The sequence below is a fragment of the Aulonocara sp. 'chitande type north' Nkhata Bay genome, linkage group LG17 (genome assembly GCF_057382095.1).
Source record: "Aulonocara sp. 'chitande type north' Nkhata Bay isolate Kocher_YH1m ecotype deep benthic linkage group LG17, A_spYH_male_GT1.1, whole genome shotgun sequence".
Lineage (NCBI taxonomy): Eukaryota > Metazoa > Chordata > Actinopteri > Cichliformes > Cichlidae > Aulonocara > Aulonocara sp. 'chitande type north' Nkhata Bay.
This window is the reverse complement of record NC_141360.1, coordinates 32,167,064-32,190,169: the sequence shown is the minus strand read 5'-3', so window position 1 is coordinate 32,190,169 and position 23,106 is coordinate 32,167,064. Positions and strand designations below refer to the sequence as shown.

General features: G+C 39.0%; 1 protein-coding gene across 16 annotated transcripts in view; it reads right to left on the bottom strand.

The window, feature by feature from the left end:
• Window positions 1-23,106, bottom strand: part of LOC147310381 (ELKS/Rab6-interacting/CAST family member 1-like) — a 151,707-nt gene that overhangs the window by 5,696 nt on the left and 122,905 nt on the right. For 11 of the 16 annotated variants that reach the window (XM_086269781.1, XM_086269785.1, XM_086269784.1 and 8 more), the window contains one exon: window positions 18,509-18,694. In XM_086269781.1, coding sequence (XP_086125907.1) covers window positions 18,509-18,694 — 186 coding nt within the window. Of the gene's footprint in view, window positions 1-18,508; window positions 18,695-23,106 lie in introns of those variants that run through there. The other 5 variants (XR_015125809.1, XR_015125810.1, XR_015125812.1 and 2 more) reach the window with 1 other exon arrangement.

Genomic DNA, 23,106 nt, shown 5'->3' with positions numbered 1-23,106 from the left:
AACATATCACATCATGCAGAACAGTCGACTCTGTGGTCATTGGCAGCTTTTATTTAAAACCAGCTTTAGGAAAATTTTGATGTGTGCAGTCTGGAGCTTGTTTTTAAAATTTAGTCTGTCATTATTGGACTGGTGATTTAACAGAAAACATTACAATGCTGCAACATTTGTTCCCCCTAAGTTTAGAAAATTGGCTGTTCCTTAATTTTTGGGTTTTGTGACTAATTACAATAACCAGCGTCTTCTTACACTCTATCTGAAATTGTATGCACAATTTTTACAAGGGCATACATTTTTTGGTGAGATCTAAAACCTGCAGGACACCGGCCCTCAAGGCCTGGAGTTTGACACCCCTGTTGAAGATGTTCACATCTTGGACAGGGAAGACAGATATTTTGACAGAGCTGTGCCTAACCGGATCAACCTACCTCTACGAGGCTACCTCTTCTGCGAAACATTGGTTGATCCGGTTAGGCACAGCTCTGTCAAAATATCTGTCTTCCCTGTCCAAGATGTGAACATCTACAACAGGGGTGTCAAACTCCAGGCCTTGAGGGCCGGTGTCCTGCAGGTTTTAGATCTCACCCTGAGTCAACACACCTGAATCACATGAGTAGTTCATTACCAGGCCTCTGGAGAACTTCAAGATATGTTGAGGAGGTAATTTAGCCATTTAAGTCAGCGGTGTTGGATCAAGGACACATCTAAAACCTGGAGGACATCGACCCTCGACGCCTGGAGTTCGACACCTGTGATCTACAATGTAAGAGCAGTTTCTCCTATGATATACCATAAGACCTGTGGAGTGATTGTTTGGTCCTCTTATTATAGGTCCTGGCAAACCTCACTGCAAGTTGTGCAGTGTTGTGCATGCTGTGCCGTGAAGCAGAGAAAACAGATGACTGGAGAGAGGTGATGGCCTACGACACCAAGAGAGCCTCCAACTGCCAGTCCACCCTCAGCCATTTGACTTTAACAACTTACATGGCTATAGGGTGGGCAATGATTCACAAAGATGTCCTGACATGTCCCACTAGAGGTTAAATACCTGGGACTCCTCGCCAGCTTTTAAAACTATAGAAGGCTTTCAAGAGGTCTTAAAGAGGTTCTTTAAGAGGTCATCTTAAAGAACCTAAAAGAAATCCAGTTGCCTTTGAGTCAAGCACTATCGTGAGATGGATGATTGAGGATATAGCTACTAAGTTTAATTATATTAACAGATTTATAATTAAGGTCCCTCGTACACTAGCTAATAGGGTTGATGTCATTGATAACCCACGGTGCCTATTGGCAAAAGTCATATAGGATAGGTTATTTAAGTCACTTTAGCCTGTCTAGAGTTGCTGCTTCCTCCGCAAGCTGCTTTGCAACCTACGTCTGCATGTTTCTTCTTTTCATTGTGTCTCAATCATGTTCAGATTTTTGTGATGTCTGCTCTGTTCAGTACCAAAGGTCTAACCGCTTTTCTCTGCATAGAACAAAACAACTGTACTGCCAAATGTAAATTGCTGCACATGGAATAACAATCATCTTTTAGACCAAAGTGGCCCTGACTGAAATTATTTCGTGACCGACTGTAAGGAAATCTCTAATATGATCCCCTTTTTCAGTAATGAAAACAAAAACCAATGTGATGACCTTGATTCCCCTCTTGCTTCCCCCCTTTTTTCATGCCTGCAAGTATAATGGTCTCCATTAAAAAGCTGAGTTGCAACATTCTTAAATTGTTACAATTAACCCAGGGAGAAAAATATTCTCATAACTGATATCATGACTGATATGATGAATGATGGCCAGAACTAGAAAAACAAAACACAGCTTTCTTTAGAAAATGATCAAAATTTAATACTCGGTAGGGGAAGAAAAAGTCTCTTTGTTGCCAAGCAATAGACTTCCTCTCTTGCTACACATAATCCAAAAGTCGTTAATGACCCAAAGAAATTAAATATAAACAGTTTCCAGGTATGAGGTACTAGCTTGGATGTTTTGGTTGTAAGCTCCCATGGATCGTGTCTCATGCAATCACAGTGTGTGGTCAGAGAGAAATGCAGACGAAATAATGAAAGTGGGAAAAATTTGCCAGATTCATGACTCTTGTAACTGCGTGCGTGTTTGTGTGTGAGTGTGTGTATGCACATGCATGTATGTGTGTTTATAAGTGTAGGTGTTGGTGAATTGGTGTGTGATCCAGTGGTTTGGGTTTTGACATGCCAGGTGTGTGTGTGAGTGCACAGCGTGAGGCTAAAGCAAACGCTGTAAGCTTGAGGTCTGATTTATGGAGTGGCAGAGAGGATTGTGGGAAACAGAGAGGTAGACAAGGTAGACAGAGGTACACGTAAGTTGTGTGTTTGTGTAATAGAGAGAGAGTTTGACGAAGATGATTTTTACTGCAGCCATTAAAGCTCCATTATGGTGATGGATTACTATCTATCATGCACACGCACACACACAGAAGCGCAGACGCTGGTTATCAGCATGAGAATCAGAGTGAGGTACGGTGTGTGCACACTGACCCTTTGACACACACTGCAAAGGAATGCTTATATTTTCTAAAGGAACCGTAGAGATAGCGTGCTGAGATTAACGGAGAGAGAGAAACGATCAAACAGCAAAAGGCAAAAAGACAGAAGAACAAATATATAACTAGAATGCATTAGTATCTGTAAGCAGAACAACTGCCTGCTGCAGACACACCAGCATCTTCTGCTTTGTTACTACAGTTTTTAAGTTAGAGATGATTATGAGGCCAGAAGTCTATGGATGCAGCTTGTTAACTAAGCTCGACTTGGTGTTACCCGATAACTTCTAACTAGATCGTCTCAATTAAGAACTCCACTTCATTCCGGGGAGTTCAAAAGAACTATACATATAGTACAATCGTATCTAGAGCCAGTTTTTGTTATTTGTTGCCTTTTTTTGACGTTATTGTGTCAGGAACTGGTAGTTTACTGACATTAGTGATCAACAGTCTTAATTTCATAATAGAGGGGCTAAGATGGAGAAAGCAAAAACTATTCAATTTCTTTTCATTGAATTTCTGGGTAAATTCAACACAGATCCTTCACATAAAAATCAGTTGAAAAATCGAGGGTAGAGAAAGGCCGATGTACAATCCAATTAGTGCTTAATATAGTAAAAAACAACAACAAACAGAGCAGTTAAAACAAAAAGAAAAATACCGTGCTTAACACATTTATTAGATCTCCACACAGTCTAAGGCATATGCCACAGCTGTCTTAAATTAACAGCATTGGTGATTACCAAAACCTATTTTTAATGTTTTTGTAATGGTTAATCCATCATATTTTAATGCTAAAATATAATTATTGTTGTTTTCCATCAATTTTCATTAATTTTTATACACAAAAAGCTGAAAAAAATTGTAAATTTTATTTTTTTCTGTGGTTTAGCTGTTGATTGTTATGCTTGATTAATTTAATTTAATTTAATTTAAATAATTTCTGACTTCTCAGAGACGTCCAGTGTGCCAGCTCAAATCTGGGTATAAAACTGTAAATGTAGCTTTTTAAAATAATAAATAATAATATTATTTTTATAGTTTTAAATTAGTTTATGACAGATTTCTAAAATATTTGAGTTTTCTTGTTTTTATAACAGCTGATCTAACAAATGTGTTAACCTCTGTATATTTTTTATGTTTTTATATCGTGTTGTATATTTCTTTCTTTTTTTTACAGATATTGGATGTCTAGGACTGGCAGGACATTTAGAGCTATAAAACAAAAGTAGAAAGTTCATTCTTAACAGTTTGCTGATAAAGTGTAACAATAAAACACACAAACTGCAAGAACATTAACATGTTACAACTGACAGAAAAAAGTACAGCTGCAAAAAAGCAGGAAATGTTTAGGGTAAAAGGTGAAACGGTTGTTTTTGCATTAATGATATAATCTGCTTGAAACAACACTGGAGAGTGATCGGTGATGTCGGGATACAGAAAAAGGCTAGTGAGCAAATTTTTGCCTAATGATATCCCGCAAGAGCATAAATGCAGGAAGTAAAGATGCAATCACAGAAGGTTTATGGAGCTTCTCTGAGTGGTGCTACAGAAACTCCTTTATGAAGAACAGCAAAGGGATAAAGTATAACAGGCCTACACAGACGGTCATAATCCCTGTTGCTCTGCCCGTCTCTATTTAAACCATTATACTCTAACCGGCTTATACTGTATGTAGACTGCTTTAGAAGTTGGCTGCCTTTACTGCACCAAGCCCAAAAGCACCAAAGTGTGTGTGTGCTTTCCTGCCCAGGCAGCTCAGCTAATAACACGAGCTAACAAGCTGCAGTGGGAATAGAGCTTGAGGACTTGTGCCTTAAACTGTTCCTTGAGGACTAAAACACTGCACCGTTCAAGCACTGCAGTTTTCTTAAGAAAAAAAATCATGGGAAGTGTTTTTCAGGCAATTCAGCATCACTTGGTAATTTTATTTTATTAGGTTATATAATCAGCCAAACTGACTACAGGAACATATTCATATTTACAAGCCCAGAGTGTGGGAGGAGTTTCTTGGGAGGGACACTCAAATCTGGGAGCCCTCAAACCTTCCGCTAAAGGTGCTTTTGAATATATGTGTGGTAACTGTAACAGTGGGATACTTTTAAAGAGAACCAAACTTGCAGAGCGAGACCTAAAACCTTAATCGGCCCTAGAGGAGTGACTATATGTGGCTGGACTTACAACACTAATGGCTGCAGAAAAAAGCAGCAGAAACAGACTGCAGCATTAACTGTATATACTGTAGGTGTAACCTCCCAGAAGGCCAATCTGAAAAGATGGCAGTTTAATATAAAATAATCCACAGTTCTAAGGTTGTACAAGAATTTATTTATTTATTTATTCTTTGGTTTGATTTAGTTTTCTTGTTAAAATGAAAGTGCTACTTTACATGCAATGCAAAGGTGCAACAAAAATTAAGCCTAGATGTTTTAAAAAAATGAATATGCTTTTAAAGAAGAAAGACACCAAGCAAGCTAAGGAGGGTCCAAAGCACTTTTCAAAAGCTGGGCAATTTATATTAATATATCTAAAAGCTTTATATTGAGCAGTTTCCCTCACTAGGACTGCGGCCAGGCAAAAATCTTAAAACAGAGCTGAGAAAAAGACGTGAAGAACCTGTGTGGTACTCACACTCGCTGTTTTTAAACCTATAGGTGCGCAATTTTTTAAATATATTACTTTAGTTTTAAATTAGTGTTACAGCTCATAGCATGGCATACTGACTGACTCATCAAACTTACATCAAACACTTAAAAACTCCTAGGAAGTCAAGTTTTTTTATTTATGATGTCAACATGTATCTGTAGTAATACACAAGGAAAAATATAAAGCCACATATCATTTTGAATGAGAACAAGTAAGAACTGAAGTAAGAGGAGGTGTGTGTCTTGAATGATTAAAAAAAACTGCATAGCTATCAGTTTTGAATTTTATCAACAAATTCTATCTTGGCACTCAATGCCATGCCGGAAAATCATCAATCATATTCCACTGTACAAGACTTCATTTACAATTCTTCCTTAAAAAAACACACACACACACACAAACACACATATTTCTCTGCTTGCATAAAGCAGTGAAAGTATGACATCTGCACAAAATTAATTGTTCCACAGAAATCTGTGTAAAATGTTTTTATGGCTGTACTTAAATAAATTCCTGCAGCATGGCTATAGAGCATCAAAAGGAAGCTGGTGAAGGAATAGCAGCACAAATACATTAAGCTGCACTTCGACAATAGCAGCCACTGTAAAAAAAAAAAAGTAAATAAAAAAATAAAAAAAACCCAAAATGCTTCAAATAGAAATAAAAAAAAATCTTAGAGTAGAAAGCGTTTTCTTTGCATATCTTGTTGTGTTTGAATTGACATCTTTGACCTTCACCTGCTGCTTCTTATCAAGAAAAAGGGAGAAGAAAGAAAAAGATAAAAGTGGAAAAGAGAGGTAGAGATCGAAGGCAGAGCTAAAATGGTGTAAGAGAGAGAAAGACAAAGGTGGTGGAGACTCAGCAAGGGTGAGTGACAATAGCAGAGTGTGGAGTGGGAAAAAATATTTCAAAGAACAGTGAAAAGCAAGAGAGGAGAGTAAAAAGACAGAAGAGGGAGGAGAAAGTGATAACCAAAGACAGGCGGAGATCAAGGGTAAAAGAAGTGAAAGACAGGAAATGACAAATGCATGTAAAAAGAGAACGACTGGTAAAGCCATTAAGACTGCATTCAATAAATCTGCATAAAAACCAGCAGCTTGTCTGTAATGACCGACGAAGGCCAATGTGTGTGTGTGACTGTGAAAAAGGTGCAGAGGACATGTGCATGTCTCACTGCGCCTCTTTTTAGCTGTATTTCTAAGTATATACTGTGCACTTTACTTACACTGTGAGGACATCAAAGTGTGTATACTGTTACACTGTGGAACTTCCCTGGTATGAAAACTTGGTTTAAGTCAAGTAATGGTTATGGTAATTTAGCATGAAGTTAATGTGATGCATTGTCCTCTGAAGTCATGCATACACAGCTTCGTGTGTGTGTGTGTGTGTGTGTGTGTGTGTAATGATTGCTGAGGACCTCAGCGTCGTGTTTAGAGAAAAAACAATCATCCTCGAGCAGGAAGCAGAGCTGCCTAATGAAAGCTTAGAGAGACCCCAGACCACAATGCGACACAAATAGATGAGCCTTAATGTCTGCTCAGCTCCCAAACGTCTCCTCTCCACTAGGGCTGCCACAAACGATTATTTTGATAGTCGACTAGTCACCGATTATTTTTGCGATTAGTCGACTAATCAGATCATCATCCATTAGACGTAAAACTACAGCTTATTGCACCAGCAGCATCTGCTCTTATATAACTATCATTAGCTTACAGCTTTAAGTGTTTAAGGTCTGTGCTAACTAAAAATAAAGACAAGATGATAGTTTATTAAATTTTAATGAAATTTGCAATTGTTTCGGTGAAGTTTAATAAACTCCTTGCTATCTAAAATATAACAGGACACTGGAGTATATTCTGGAGCATCTCACACTTCTGATAATCAGCTGTCTGCTTGACGTTTATTCAGCTGTGTAAAAACTATAACTTTAATCTCAGATAAACTGATTTACTCAGGAACAAATAAAATACTAAAAAAAAAAGCCAAATAATAACATTTTAAGTTATCTAAGTGACTCATATATATTTAACCTGAGTAGCGAAAGACAGCGGTGGGTTTGAAAACGATTCGCGGGGAGTCCGGTGTTCTCACGGTGCTAGTGAGCCTAGCCCCCGGCTCGCTAACGAGCTAGTGGGTAACAGACGTCTCCGAAAACGTCGGAGCGCTTTTGAAAATATGTGGTGTCCTGATAAACTGAGCAGATATTTGAGGTTTACACAGCTACATTCTCGCCTGAAAATATGTTAAACGTTTATTTTGTGACCCAGAAAGAATAATAAGAGTAACATTAAAACTAACTAGCTGCCGCCATTGTTGGAAACTGCGCTGGGCCGCGCTATGAATTCTGGGACACAGCTGCTTCTTCTTCTTCTTCTTCTTCTTCGGGGTTTAACGGTAGCTGGCATCCTTGTACATGCAGTGCTGCCATCTTCTGTTTCAGTCCGTTATTACACTCTTAAATCCTGCTACTTATTCCTGCGTCTTTTGGGATCTTACAAAGCTTCAAACGACGCGTCGACTATTAAATCAGTCGTCGACGATTTTGATAGTCGACGTAATCGTGACTAGTCGACAAATCGTGGCAGCCCTACTCTCCACCCCTTCCTCCTCTCTCTCATCTACTACTCAACTCCCGTCTTACAACTTCATTTAAACACAGACAGATGCACTTTGATTTATAGCTAATTAATCAAAAAGCTCAGATGAAGGCGCAAGCAAAACAACTTCCCAAGTAAATGGAGATTTAAACCATCTACTTCAATCTAATCTAATCTAATCTTGCAGCAATCTAAATAACAATTCTGAGTTGTGAAACTCTCAAAGTTCAGCTTCTATCCTTCCACCATATATAGAATCAAGTTGCAGTTTACACCCTATCCACCCAGACTTGAATAATAGCGTATGTAAAAGTTTATATGATTGAAACAAACAATGGCCAGGTTTACAGTGACAGTAACGGGTTTATTCTTTAGGCTGAGTGAGCAAAATTTAAAGAATCCACCTCTGGGCTTTTAAGAGAATTCATGAAAACAACAGCTTAAAAAATCTCCAGCCGTGACTGTTCGCTGGGGGCTGCACATTCACACTAAACTATTATGAAAGACAAAGCCACAAAACAGAACGACAAGCAGACAGGAAAAGTAGTTACACTGGAAAACTATCACCACACCTACAGTCTACAAAGTACACTTTTAAAAAAAACTCACAGTGGATGTTCAAATTCAGCATAAACAGATACACATTCTCACAACTGGGCTATCACTGCCATTGTTGTACTGTAGTCACGCTCTGCATTATCAGTTGTGATGTTAAAGTTCCAGCTCAACCCTGTCCTGTTTTTCTGTCCTGTCCATCAAAAGTCTTCCAATCAGTGACCTTAAAACCACGATGGGTCCTAAAGCAGACACATGTGGTCTGTGAAGAGGGCATCAATTTGCTACAGGGCATCAGGGTGTAGAACTGAAAAAACATGATAGTGTGCATTTGAAACCTAATTTGTACCTCTGAACAGACTTCAAAGTTTTAGTTAAAGAGCATTTTTTCTTTAACTTGTTATTATGAAATCTCCACTGAAATATCAGTGTTTAGATTGGTTGCCTATAAATCTTTCTTTTAGTGCTGCCACCGTGCTGGAATTTTCCCATGCTAAAGGGGAAGTATGTCAGCAACTGCACAAACAAACCCAGGTTAGCTGTAAGTCTATTAGCATATCTTCAGAAGGCAATGCCACAGTAATTTTCTCACATTTTCTTAATTTATGAGATTGCACACCCCTCAAAACTGTAGTTTCAAACCTTTTCTTGTTATCCAAGGAGTCAAATACTTGTAAATCACAATGTGCTGAACACGGCTTTCTCCACAAGAGTCTAATAGTATAAGCAATATGTAAAAGTTCTTACCAGATGTTTGCTCCAGCGAACATCTTCTATGTCATAACCGCAAACCCCTCTGAAAACCTACCGCGAAACCTGACGTGAACTTCCCAAGCAATGTCAGTACATGCTACACAGATTCAGTATTGCATTTCTGTACCACTAATTCCTCCTAACAAGCAAACCTTGGTTTGATCGCAGGAAGAGACATCAGTCCCTGTTGGTATCCAGCTTACAAACATGTGAAGCTACTCGCTGTGGTAACCCCTTGTGAATAGGGGAGTCTCTGAAAGTAGATTCTTCTTTTTTTGATTTTGTATTGTTTTGCACAGTAGCAATCCTGAGAGTTAGCTATGCTGTTAACCGAAAACAAGACAGTCAAGCACTTGCGTCTTACCGACAAAAACTGCTGCAATACCATTCAGAATCACTAGAGGGCCAAGTTATCTAGCACAGCTTTAGAGTCATTTAGAAGGGCCAATTAATCCTAATTTGAGAGATAACACTGTCAGTTATATTTAGAACTACTAATTTCACTGCTCTTATCTCCACATAACAGCTACAGAGTCTTTAGTTTTCTCTTCTTTACAAAAGCGACATGTCTCGGGCTGCAGGAGCAGAATGGTACATCTCCATTGCAGTGGAAGTTTGTTAAAAAGCCATGAGTCACTTTAGTAGATTTAACAACTGTGAGGCTGTGGAAACCTCACAGATTACTTGTTGTATAACTTAAAAAACAAGCAAAGAGAAAGCTCATTTCTCTCTGACAAGCTTATTATTTGGAGATCACACTGTAACAACAAAGACATTTGAAGTGTGTAATTGTGCGGTGTTTTCTTTCATTACAATGAGTTGTAGAGTCGTAAATATGAGGACTCGGTTTTCGTGGTGTTTCTCTAGTTTGAGTTGGCTAAGAAACAGTCGCAGCCACTCACTGGGAGCCGTTTGAGTTTTAGCAGATAGAGTGTCATGGGCTGACAATTCAAGCAGGATTCATAAGAGCAGTGATAAAATGTCCAACTCGGCCAATAACACTTAATACATTTTTTTTTACAGGACCTAACGCGCGCAAATGTCTTCAGTATGGGCTTAAAAAGACTCGTACACTTACACAATCTCATAGTTTTCAACAAATATACAACAAACTTGACCTTGACGGCTCTTTCAAATACTCGAACAGTTAGACAAACAGCCATAAACAAACACAGCCAAGAGATCCTTATACCTTCACTCTTATAGCCAGACGTAGGCCAGAGAGAAGCGCGTGAGAGAAAGCCTTCCTGTGTGTGCACGCGCGAGTGTGTGGAAGAATATGACGCCAGTTCTCTTCAGTGCTTGTTAGAGACGTCATTGAGTCATAAAGGTTATTATTATGACTATGGCACAGAAAACAGCCCTTTTAGTAAAACCTCTCTATTGGAATCATTGTTACTTTTGTAGTTCAGCCGAGGTTAAAGAGAGAGATGGAAACAAACACATAGAAACAGAAGAGCAAAATAAATGTCTCCGGAAGATCCATCATCATTACTGAAACTGGCCTTTCGCTAAAAGCTCACTACTGTGCTTAGCTTAGCTGAAAGATGACACGTAAAAGGCTGACCTGGATAATGTTAAGTTTCATTAGTTTCACTGAGTAAATGTCAGAACAGTGGATACGAGAGAGGGCCCAGTCACTCAAATGTCAAATTCAAACGAATGGCCTCATTTGCAAAAGCTCTTCGGTTCAGTTCAGTTCAGTCATTTTGTTGTCCCTGCTGGGAAAATTGGTTTACTGACAGGTTCTGAAGAAATCGCCCACAAAAAGAACAATATAAAAGCACAAAAAAACAATGCACAACTGCCACAAAAAGACATAATCCTGCACTTAAAAGAAAGAAAAAACACTAAAATGTATTTTTTTTAAAACATAAAGTATTAAAAGTTAAGGGACAGATCTACTTCTACTGCTTTTACACCTCACAAAAACACAACTGAAGTAAAAAAGAGCAGCTGTGCTTTAAAAATGAACAAACAAAACTTAAAGTGTGTTATTTTTTAACCATTTTAAACATCACTTGCACATCTTAGGGAACAAATGCTCTTTCATTTTATAACATGTATCAGTCCACACTACTTCAACACATGCATGAGATTTATATGCCCTATATATCTCCCGCTGTTCTGAGCTTCTTAATAAATTAGGTTATGGTGAAAAGTACGGGGTTACGCCTCTTAAACTTTGAATTCAGGTGTTTTCATTCATTGCCACGAGTGTATAAAATCAAGCACCTAACCATGCTGTCTGCCTTTACAAAGATTTGTGAAAGATTAAGACTTACTCACTGAATTCGAGTGTGGTACTGTAATAAAATGCTTCTGTCACAATGAGACAGTTTTTGAAACTTCTTTCCTCCTAGATGATCAACTTTAAGTGGTATCATTGCAAAGTGGAAGTGTTTAGGAGCCACAGCAGCTCAGCCTCAAAGTGGATGACCATTTTCTCTGAATCCTGAGGCGCTAAGTGGGTAAAAGTCGCCGGTAAAAGAGTCCCCCGTCATTAACATCAGCACATAAAGCCTGCACTGAGAGCTTCTTTCCATAGGGAAGCAGCTCCTGTAGGTGTAAAGTGACAAATACTTTTATCAAGTATTTACGTATTGAGAAGTATTTTTGTCCAGTAAGTTTCTGTCAGACAAGAGCTATTTGACACAAAATAAAAACTTGTGTCTCGAAGGTGAATTGAGATTTCAGACACGTTTGTCACTTCTCATCTTGAAATTTCATCATCACCAACGACTACATGTCCATTAAATGGCAGCAACTGCAGTATTTATGACATGGACACAAGTTTCAGTCTTGCTGTGTATTATTTTTGGCCACCGTGTAATGAAAAATTCACACAGACGCTGAAATAAATACAATAAATGTAGTCCACTATGTAGAAAACAGGGAGTGATTTTGACAAAGCCTTCATACTTGTCAAATCTGAAAAATGCAGTCGATTGATCAAAGCAGTGATGCCAGAGGATGACACACTGAAACGCACAAGATGCATCTAAAATCAGAACATTAAAAAACCCACAAAATGTCATATTTTGAAATAAAAGAAGCCTCTTTCTACAACTCTCTCCTTCCACCAGACAAGCGTGAATATATACACTTGATTACCCACTTCATCCTTTCATCTCTGCTTACCTCATATGCTGACCTTATTGCTCTTTAGCTTTACCACTCACTGATCCTGCCTGAAAGACTTATGAATGTCTAAGTCTGTCACCACTGGTTGGATTTGGTAAAGTATGAAACTAAGCCCACTGAAAAGAATATGTTGTCTCCCCCAGCATTTCAGCTTTAGCATAAATTAATTAGCCGAAACAATTTTCTACATTGTAGTAACGGTCACTACAGGGAGTGCAGAATTATTAGGCAAGTTGTATTTTTGAGGAATAATTTTATTATTGAACAACAACCATGTTCTCAAGGAACCCAAAAAACTCATTAATATCAAAGCTGAATGTTTTTGGAAGTAGTTTTTAGTTTGTTTTTAGTTTTAGCTATTTTAGGGGGATATCTGTGTGTGCAGGTGACTATTACTGTGCATAATTATTAGGCAACTTAACAAAAAACAAATATATACCCATTTCAATTATTTATTTTTTTACCAGTGAAACCAATATAACATCTCCACATTCACAAATATACATTTCTGACATTCAAAAACAAAACAAAAACAAATCAGCGACCAATATAGCCACCTTTCTTTGCAAGGACACTCAAAAGCCTGCCATCCATGGGTTCTGTCAGTGTTTTGATCTGTTCACCATCAACATTGCGTGCAGCAGCAACCACAGCCTCCCAGACACTGTTCAGAGAGGTGTACTGTTTTCCCTCCTTGTAAATCTCACATTTGATGATGGACCACAGGTTCTCAATGGGGTTCAGATCAGGTGAACAAGGAGGCCATGTCATTAGTTTTTCTTCTTTTATACCCTTTCTTGCCAGCCACGCTGTGGAGTACTTGGACGCGTGTGATGGAGCATTGTCCTGCATGAAAATCATGTTTTTCTTGAAGGATGCAGACTTCTTCCTGTACCACTGCTTGAAGAAGGTGTCTTCCAGAAACTGGCAGTAGGACTGGGAGTTGAGCTTGACTCCATCCTCAACCCGAAAAGGCCCCACAAGCTCATCTTTGATGATACCAGCCCAAACCAGTACTCCACCTCCACCTTGCTGGCGTCTGAGTCGGACTGGAGCTCTCTGCCCTTTACCAATCCAGCCACGGGCCCATCCATCTGGCCCATCAAGACTCACTCTCATTTCATCAGTCCATAAAACCTTAGAAAAACCAGTCTTTGAGATATTTCTTGGCCCAGTCTTGACGTTTCAGCTTGTGTGTCTTGTTCAGTGGTGGTCGTCTTTCAGCCTTTCTTACCTTGGCCATGTCTCTGAGTATTGCACACCTTGTGCTTTTGGGCACTCCAGTGATGTTGCAGCTCTGAAATTTGGCCAAACTGGTGGCAAGTGGCATCTTGGCAGCTGCACGCTTGACTTTTCTCAGTTCACGGGCAGTTATTTTGCGCCTTGGTTTTTCCACACGCTTCTTGCGACCCTGTTGACTATTTTGAATGAAACGCTTGATTGTTCGATGATCACGCTTCAGAAGCTTTGCAATTTTGAGACTGCTGCATCCCTCTGCAAGATATCTCACTATTTTTGACTTTTCTGAGCCTGTCAAGTCCTTCTTTTGACCCATTTTGCCAAAGGAAAGGACGTTGCCTAATAATTATGCACACCTGATATAGGCTGTTGATGTCATTAGACCACACCCCTTCTCATTACAGAGATGCACATCACCTAATATGCTTAACTGGTAGTAGGCTTTTGAGCCTATACAGCTTGGAGTAAGACAACATGCATGAAGAGGATGATGTGGACAAAATACTCATTTGCCTAATAATTCTGCACTCCCTGTATAAAGCTTGATCACGAATCCCATGTTAAATTGTATCCACTGCTGTGTTCAAAGAGGATGCTTTTCTACACCACTTACACTGGAAGGAAAAAGAAACTCAAAAATCTAGTTTCTTAGAGAACCTAATTTGTGATTTACTCGTGACCTAAAAGTCAGAATCTCTGAGCACAAAAGCGATATAAGATGTATGTTGATGAAAGCATTTTAATGCAGCTGGACATATTGGAGTTCCCATAAATTCCAAGGTATAGAAAGTATACAAACATTTAATACAAAGGGTTGCAGACTGGATTCAACCACTACACACAGAAACCCCCTAAAAGCTTGAATCAAGAGCTATTGTGCAGCTGTTTTAGTGATTTGGTTTTTCTTGTGATATTTCATGTACGGGCTTTTCTTCAGATTGTTTATGTATTTTTTGATGTCTGATAACTTTAGTGGAAACACATTTTTCTGTTTACGTTTCCTATTCCAGTGGTTTTAATACTGTTGTGTTTGCTGGTTGTGTGTTGATACTATTTTTGTAGAACTGTAGGAGTGTATTATGATTACGATTGTTGGCACGCGTCTGCTACCTTTGGCACGTTTTTTCTGCCGGTGTTTTTCATTATGTTCTGATTGGTAATGGGATCTCACCTGGCTTTTATATGCTGTGATTGTTTGTCTTAAACCTCGCTGATGATTGCTGAAACACTTCCTTCATTTTACCTGTTTTTTTTGTGTTTTTTTACAATTTTAAATTAAATATAGTGTTTATAGATTTATAAATCGTTGTGTTCTTTCCATATTTGTATTGTGCATTTTTTGGGGATAAGCGGCACAGCAGAGTGTTAGTAAAAGTTTTGAGTTTGTGCCGCATTACAGAAGCACACAGCAAGATAGACAAGCCTCCAATGGTCATTCATGATTGCTGTGCATTCATGTTAATCCATATGTGGGTGCCAGACATGTAGGTTTCCGCCTGTGAGATTTTGTCTGCATCTATGGGTTTTACATGCTATTTTAGTGTGAGCCTAATGGGTTTACAGAGTGCCAGGCATTTTAACAGAGCCAGGGAGAGGCTTGTAAAACACACACACTCACCACAAGACAGAGAAGAGAGGCTGGCACACTGGAACATGGTGGTCTGGAGGGAGTCTGTGTGCGCATTAAGAGGGTCAGCCAGGGTGATGCTGACACATGATGAAGGAAAACGAGAAACACGGGTCTGAATGAAAGACTGGCAGTGTGTGTGTGCGATTGTACATAGGCAGGGTTGGGGTCTTAAAAAAAAAAAACAACAATAAAAAAAAAAACACATGGCGCCAAGTGGTGCCTGAATATGGGTGGGTTTGCAGAAAAAGAGAGGAAGAAGAAGAAGAAAGATTCAAACTGTGATGTTGTTAATGGAAACATCCCACTAAAAATAGTATAAAAAATAACTAATGAGTACAACTGCATTTCTAAAAAAAAAAGTGGGACTCTGATTTATGAATCATTTGAACCCCATATTTATTTTAAAACAGCACAAACCAAATCTGCCAATCTGCTGTCAGTGCTAGGAGAAAGGTCGAAAGTCTGTGCATAATTTTATACCTATCCATTTAGCGGATGACCACTGTACAGAACATGTAACCCTCACATATAGACTAAAGTCCAGTGAACCCCAGCCCTGGTCTCTGCTGTACTCAGTGTGGAAACACTTTCCTCAGTACACACCAGAGCATCATTCATAACTTAAAGCTTCCAGTGACCAAACAGGGTTGGGAGTGGGTGTAATTGCTTATTCAACAGTTAGCCACACATCACTAAGGATGTCAAAGAAAGACAGGCTTTTAGGAATAAATACCCTTTGGGCTTGTCTACAGCATAAAAATAACTTAATTAACTTCTAAGGAAAGCAAGAGAACCGCAATTTAATCCAATATAAAATAAAAAAAATCTGTGGGGCTGCATGGAAAGCACAGCAGATATGAACTCTACCACACAACAGTTCACCACGCTGGACACACAGAGGAGAGTGAAACACTCAGGGCTTTTTCTCTATGAATTTAATGATGTGTCCAAGAGGCTCAAAGGAGAAGCACAGCAGTTATTGTCCATCCACAGTAAAACAGTCTTCCCACCTTTATGAGTAAAACACCCTCAAAGGAGCTCACAGTAACACTGTCACTCTTTAGCATTAAATACCACGTCCCTCTAACAGATCTGTACCTCACACATTAGTCACCATTAGTATTTTCTGAAAGAGTTGTAAACATGTTCGCGATAACAGCTGACCCACTTCTAAACACACTGATCTCCAGTGGTGGTGTACAGAGGACTCTGTCACTAGTCTAAGCCACCTCTGAGTTAACATCTATAGGGCCCTTTAGCTCAGCTTTTCATGAACTCCAGCCTCACTTCCCAGTGCAGGAATTAAAAGACATTCATGTAAAGGCTTTATTGTTTTTTTATGGAAAAATCCAAACAGGTTAAAGGAGAGCTTATTAGTTACTAAATTAGTTCTGAAAAAAGTTAATATAGCTCCTCCACCTCTCCTTTAGCTTCGTTCTGGTTGGCTGATCCACATAAACAGAAGGTTTGAGCAGCAGGTGTGTGGGCCCTCTGTGCCAAACCAGAGCTGTGTGCCCGAGATGACTATATTAAGAATATCCGCTCTCTCTTTACCAACTACACATCCAGCAGTGTAAAACAGAGTGTTTATAGCAGAGTGAAGTCTAAATTGTGGCTCGCGTGGATTATGTGAAGATATACTGACCCCATTATTTGAAACTTTGGCCACATTGTTGAGCATCAACATATGTATGACAGAAAATAAGGGATAAGTACCAAAGTTCCACTTCAAGGGCAGTTACATCAGGTATTAAATTTCTTCTTCAGCTTTATGTTACATGACGATTGGTAACCTCACGTGTATATGTGATAATCACCACATATACAGCTACTTTATAATAATGCAAGGATAAGTTTGACTACAGTAAAGACAGGCACAGCGATTTTTTTTGTAACTCTATTCTAGGAGTTCATTTTGCCCCTGCAGCAAAATAACAAAAATCAAAACATTGCACCCTGCCATGAAAATGGTTAATGCGAAAAAGGAAAAAAGTCATTTGCGGTGAATTGGGTAGGTTGGTCTATTAAGCTCTTTTTTCCTCTGTTGTAGATTTGACTTGGATGTGGCCGTGAGCGCAGTTTGGTACAAATGTTTTCAATATTCTGAAAATGTTTTTATAAATATAAGTTAGGAATAAAATACTGCAGGCTACATTCAGCCTCGTTAGATAAGCTTTCACAGCTGCCCACATAATCAGTTTTAATAGACTATGTTTTTCTTTTGAAAATGTAGATCTTCAGCCACTAGACCACAGAACAGTCTGCTTTTTTTTTTATGAAAGCAGGCTGATGGTGAAAAATGTCCACGAAAGGCCTCCAGACCATTTCTTTGTTCATTTAATGTACCTGTGATTAAATGAGAATTTAATTTTACATATCGAAAGTTTATTTAAATCGACACCACGCAGCAGCGTTTTTGAAACACTTTGTGCTTAACGGAGACATTTCCTTGCATTAAGACACAAAAAGGGCTTTCATACAGACTGTAGAAAACTAGTCCCGCTGTACCCCAACCACACACTCTGTCACGTAGCTCTGCGAGTGTGTCTAAAGTTACGTTCTTCAATGCATACCACATGTAGAGACCATGCATTGCCTGATACGTTTTCAATATGGAGAAAAAGACAGAGAGGGAGACAGGGGAAGCCGCAGAGGGCCACAATTTTTTAAATTTAATAATATACTGTTTATATTGAATATCTGAAAACACAGCTGGTTGCCATGATAATGCAGCAACATCTAAGCAAGCAAGGTTGGCCAGTGGTTCTGTAACTTTCTCGAAGCCTCACCTTTTCTTTCGTTATCCTTGATTCCCTTCCCGTTGCTCTCCTCCCTCTCAAAGATGACAACTCTTTTGACAGTGAAATAAATATACTTCTCTACCCTCCTTACTCTGCACTGTATATGAACCAACCCTTTCCCTGCTGCCAAAAGCTTGAAACGGAGTTTACTCCCAGTAAAATAAAATGTCTGAAACGGTTTTTGTTCCGCAGCCAGGCGCTTGTCGTCAGGTGACCTGCTGGAGTAAATCTTTTCAATAATGTCAAAAGCAGCGCCAAAAACCTGCCAGGCAAGCCCAAGTGTGTGCCCCTACTCCTACATGCAAACACACACACACACATCTGCACACTCACAGCAAGAACAAGCATGCAACCTCGTGCATGTCAACACATACAGCATGTAAAGGCAAGCACACAAACACACACAGTGGAGAGTTTTAAAGAATTGATAAATGAGGAGCGACTAAATATTATCGCTTTTTTTCCCTCCACGCTTCTCAAAAATAGAACACGCTCTCGCTCTTTTTTCCCCCTTTTTCTTACACACACAAACACTTTTTTTGAACCGCAGGAATGACTGATGTCGTTGCATTTCATTTTTTCCTTCCTCTCATCTCTCACTCAGAACACACCCAGGAGTCCTCACCTGTTCCTGCGTCATGCTGTGCAGCTGCGTATGCCAGGAGGCGGAGTCAGAGCGGTGATAGGCGGGGGGCGGGGCAAAATCTTGCAATATGATTGGGTCTCGCTCCTGACACAGTGAGGTCAGGTGACTGATGTACAGCTTCAGCTTACTGCGATTCTGATTAAGATCCAGGAGAGGAGAAAGAATCTGAAGGAGGAAAACAGAAAATGTATTCTTTTATGTGTTTACTGTATGAAAAATAGCAAAACAAAAAACATGAACGATAATAATAACGATTTTGCAAGAATACTAGGCCAGATGGACATGCAGTGATGGGCAAATGTAAGATGAGTAAGACAAAGAAAATGAAGCAGAGGCACACTGAGAGAAAGCCAGAGAAAGCGCTTCTAATAATGAGGATCAGTGCACTGTTTTTAATTGCATACTGTCACAGCTGTAGCTGAGACTGAAAGAAGACCCTCATGGGCAGTTTTCAGCCGAGAAAACCATTTAAAGTAGTTCATTTAAAGAAAAACAATGTGTTCAGTTTCCACAAACACTGCACCTACAGCAGCTGATCCACTGTGAGCACCAAGGTTATTGTAGTTTATGGAAACAAAACTAAAAACTAAACATAAAAAAAATCCAATTAACTGAAATAATCTCATGAATTGAAAAAAGTAATCAAATCAAATAAAAATACCAGTGATATATGCATAGTTTAAGTATTTGTTAGCTTGGTAAAAGTCTTCTTACAGCTTGCCTGATGAGGCACTGATGGATGTGTAATTGAGACTGCTTTCAAAAAGTTAATGCACACACATTCCCCTGATGATGCGGTGCTTCTTTCAGCAGTTTCTAGTAAAGTACAGCTTAACAATTTGCACATATAAGACACAATCCCCCAGCAGAGAACCTATAATACGCTTAAAACATGTTCAGCATAGTTACCATGGTGATTTAGCCAGGTAAAAAAAGAGAGCTGCTCTTTTCTGACAAGAGTTTTAAGGGTTTTTTTGAGCCTGGCACAAAAACACAAAAAAGCCTGGCTATGTTGAACTTGATTTATAGCACACCTCTTCTCAAATCCCTTCCCTACAAATCAGTTGTTTTTATTTTTTGTAGCTGTTTTTTCACAAAACTGAAATTTTAACACTGGAAAATTGCTTTTACAGGGTCAAAAAACAAACAGATTTCATAGAATAGACTAGAATAGCCCTTTATTGTCATTGTACATGTACAACTGTGCCGGAATAAAATATAAATAGTAGACAGGAGGAATGAATAGCAAACAGGAGAAATATATACCAAAACTCAAAGGCACACAAGTTGCAAAGTGCTTGGAAGTAGTAGGAGTTCAAATAAATTGCAAACAAGAAAATATAATTTAATATAATATAATTGAAAATATGATTTCAGACACCACAGACTGTATGTTTAGGGCAAAGTTTACCTCGGTGTAAAGTAAAATTAGTTTTGGCTAATTCAGACATTTAGATTAATGAAAGACGAATTAATTAATGGAAAAATAGACAGAGGAAAGAGGTGAACATATATATAAAAACATATTTTGTTGGTAGACTGTCATGCTCACGAGTAAACAGAATACTGGAAGAACATATTAATCCCCACCAATCCACAGGTAATGGCTATTATGAACTCAGAAGTAGAAAGACGATTCTCTTTAAAAAGCATCATTTCTTGTTGAACGTCTGACTATATAAGTGCAGATGAGCAAAACAGATACATGCATTCTGGGCGCATGACATGAGACCTCCCAGGGCACACACACACGCGCACACACACACATAGAGATAAGGCGTGCTGACACACACTGTTCTCCTTGGGGAATACTACGATTTAAGTGCAGAGGAAGCATTTTAAGAGGGCTGTTAGTGTGTGTGTGGGTAAAGTATATTTAATCCCAGCAGCGTCTGTCCACACTCTGCGAGCTGTGCTCATCGTCACTCAGCATACCCACACACAAACACAACCCATGTGTTTCATTGACAGGATCCTCAGCGCAGTAACATCTTTCTCTCTAAACTCTTCCTCCACTTTTTAACCTCGTCACGTCTTCACTTCTTACACACAAGAACTACAAATATCGATGTGAATTTGCCTCAGGTTTGGGGTTTGATTATATACATTCATTTTACACAGAATGTTATTTGGTGAAGTCGGTGAACATCAATAAATAAATGATGATATGACATCATCAGATAAATATAGCAGGAAAAATAATAATTGTTTTTGTGTTGCCAAACACTTCATTTACATTTTTTTTATATTTTTCTCAATTTGATCTTGTGTCACTTAATTTTTATTTTGCATATTATTTATTTTTATTTTTCTCTGCTTGTCTGTGTGTGTGTGTGTCTATCCCAGATACTCAAAGTTCTTAAAACAACTGGCAACACGGTGTCAGCCATCACTGGCTAGGGTGAAACTGGTCACAAAGAGGTACATGGTGCTACGCCAAAAACCTCCTTGTGCCTGCTTGGGTCACTTGTGAATTGTTGAAGTCGACCTTAGTTTTCATGGACGATGCCCACCTATCTCCAAACGCTCCCCAACTAGTTGTTGAGCGATAATGAAAGTTGAAAATGTGTGACACAAACTGAATGCAGAGACCATTCATCTTTAAAATAAAAGTTGTGCCTTTTGAAACACGTTGGCAGCAGCAGCAGGAATGCACAACTTTACTGAGGCCTTAATTGTAATGGTACAGCGAGAGTCATTGCAGTGTAATCTTGTTCTGGTTTCTTCATTTTCTTTTGCCGTTGCTTTACTGTTTGTAGATTCCCCAGGCAGCAAGCTGTAAGGAAAACCTGTATTTTCTCTGCAACATGCAGGCTTAGTCAAGTCTAGACTTTACTTGTGCTCCATGTCTCTGTGTCTTGTTCCATTTTTTATTGCTGAAAAGTTGTCCATCACCCTGGTGTTACAGCAATGTACAATTGAGTATACTCAAACTGCTATACCCCCACCCATTTAAAGCTTCATCTTGTACCAGGCAGTACATCTGCTACATTGTCCATTTGGTTATATCTCCCAGTAGTAGTCAACATTATTGTCTGAGTTAAGATTATCTTGGTTTTGATTGTAGAATTGATAATCTGTTTCCTTTCCCGCCTTTTGTTGTTCACCTCCAAGGTTGCTTTAACCCCTGCCCTGTTTAGTCCGTTAACTCTGGTTTGTTTTTCCTCTTGGTGCAATTCATCTGTGCAGATATGAACATGATAATCGCACTAGGGCCAAAACCAAATCAACTGCACCAAGACCCTTTGGAGGAGGCCTGGTTCCAAATGAACTCCAGAGTAGTTTGTTTATGGTGAGAATGTGCCCTTGATCTGACCCAGCTATTGGGTCTAAATTGTAAGTTTGTGCCAAATGCACATTCTGGGTTGTAGCAGAGTACAATAAATGTACAGAGAATACAAACTTTGAAAATTATTAGGAATAAATTCTCCATGTTTTCCAGCTTGAGCTACCGAGCACCTTTGCGTCAGCATTGGAGTACAGCTTTAAGCAGTCGCTTACCTGTTGCCTACTTGTCCTAGTCACTTTTAGCATGTTTTCTAACTATAAAATACTTACTTGGTTATCACTTAAACACTGACAAAAACATAATTTAATTGCTCTGGCATTTGAGAATCCTTTTGAGGTTAAGTTCATCAAAAGTAGATTGGATGGAGGGATTTTGTGAAAAAAAATTGTACTCCATTCTTTAGTGGCATTGACGCAACAATGAAAAGTGACAGTACATCAGAGGAGCTGTCACTTGTGATTTTGAGTCTTCCCTGATTTGCTGCACAAACAACTGACAGAAAAAGTCTCAGCAATTTTGTGTTTTTCCAGTGAATCGCCAATACTCACCAGCAGCTAAACCTAACCCTAACACACACAAACACATAAAATATACACTTTTAAATGTGTGGTAGCACAAGTCAGCGCAACACACTCATACACACGCAGACACAAATAGGTTCCGACACAGAAAAACATACATACACACACTCACACTCATTCATGGTGGTTATCAGCTTTGTAAATGGCTCCAGTTACAGTATTTTCCAGGGAGGACCTGCCAGTAGGTTACAGTCCATTACAAAATACATTACTGAACATTTCCCTCTGGAGGAGAAAGGGAGGTAGACCGAGAAGGAAAGAGAGGGAACGACAACATTTGGAGTTAAAAGGCTGGAGAGATTCTACACATTCGGCATTTCAAGCCCTCTTTCTTTGGCTCTGAGTTATATTTGCTGATGGCAGATGTGCAGTGAGGCCGTTATCTCTCCCAGACTAATGTGTAATATGGCAATATCTGAAGAAAATTCTCCAAATTTGGCTTTACTGCTCTACAAACATACTTAACATATTTGTAACAGCTGTCCTCTCACACTTTGTAATTCATACTATTCTGTCAGAAAGCTTAAAAAAAAAAAATCACTGTCCACACTTTCCAGACCTGCAGTGGAGCTCTGCGGATCAAATACAAGACGAATGAGAAACAGACACGAAGAATGGAAGGAATGACGGCGATATGAGGAAGACATTAGGAGAGAAATAACACGAGTTGTTTCCTTTTCTTTAAGTTCTATTATAAGAAAAATGGA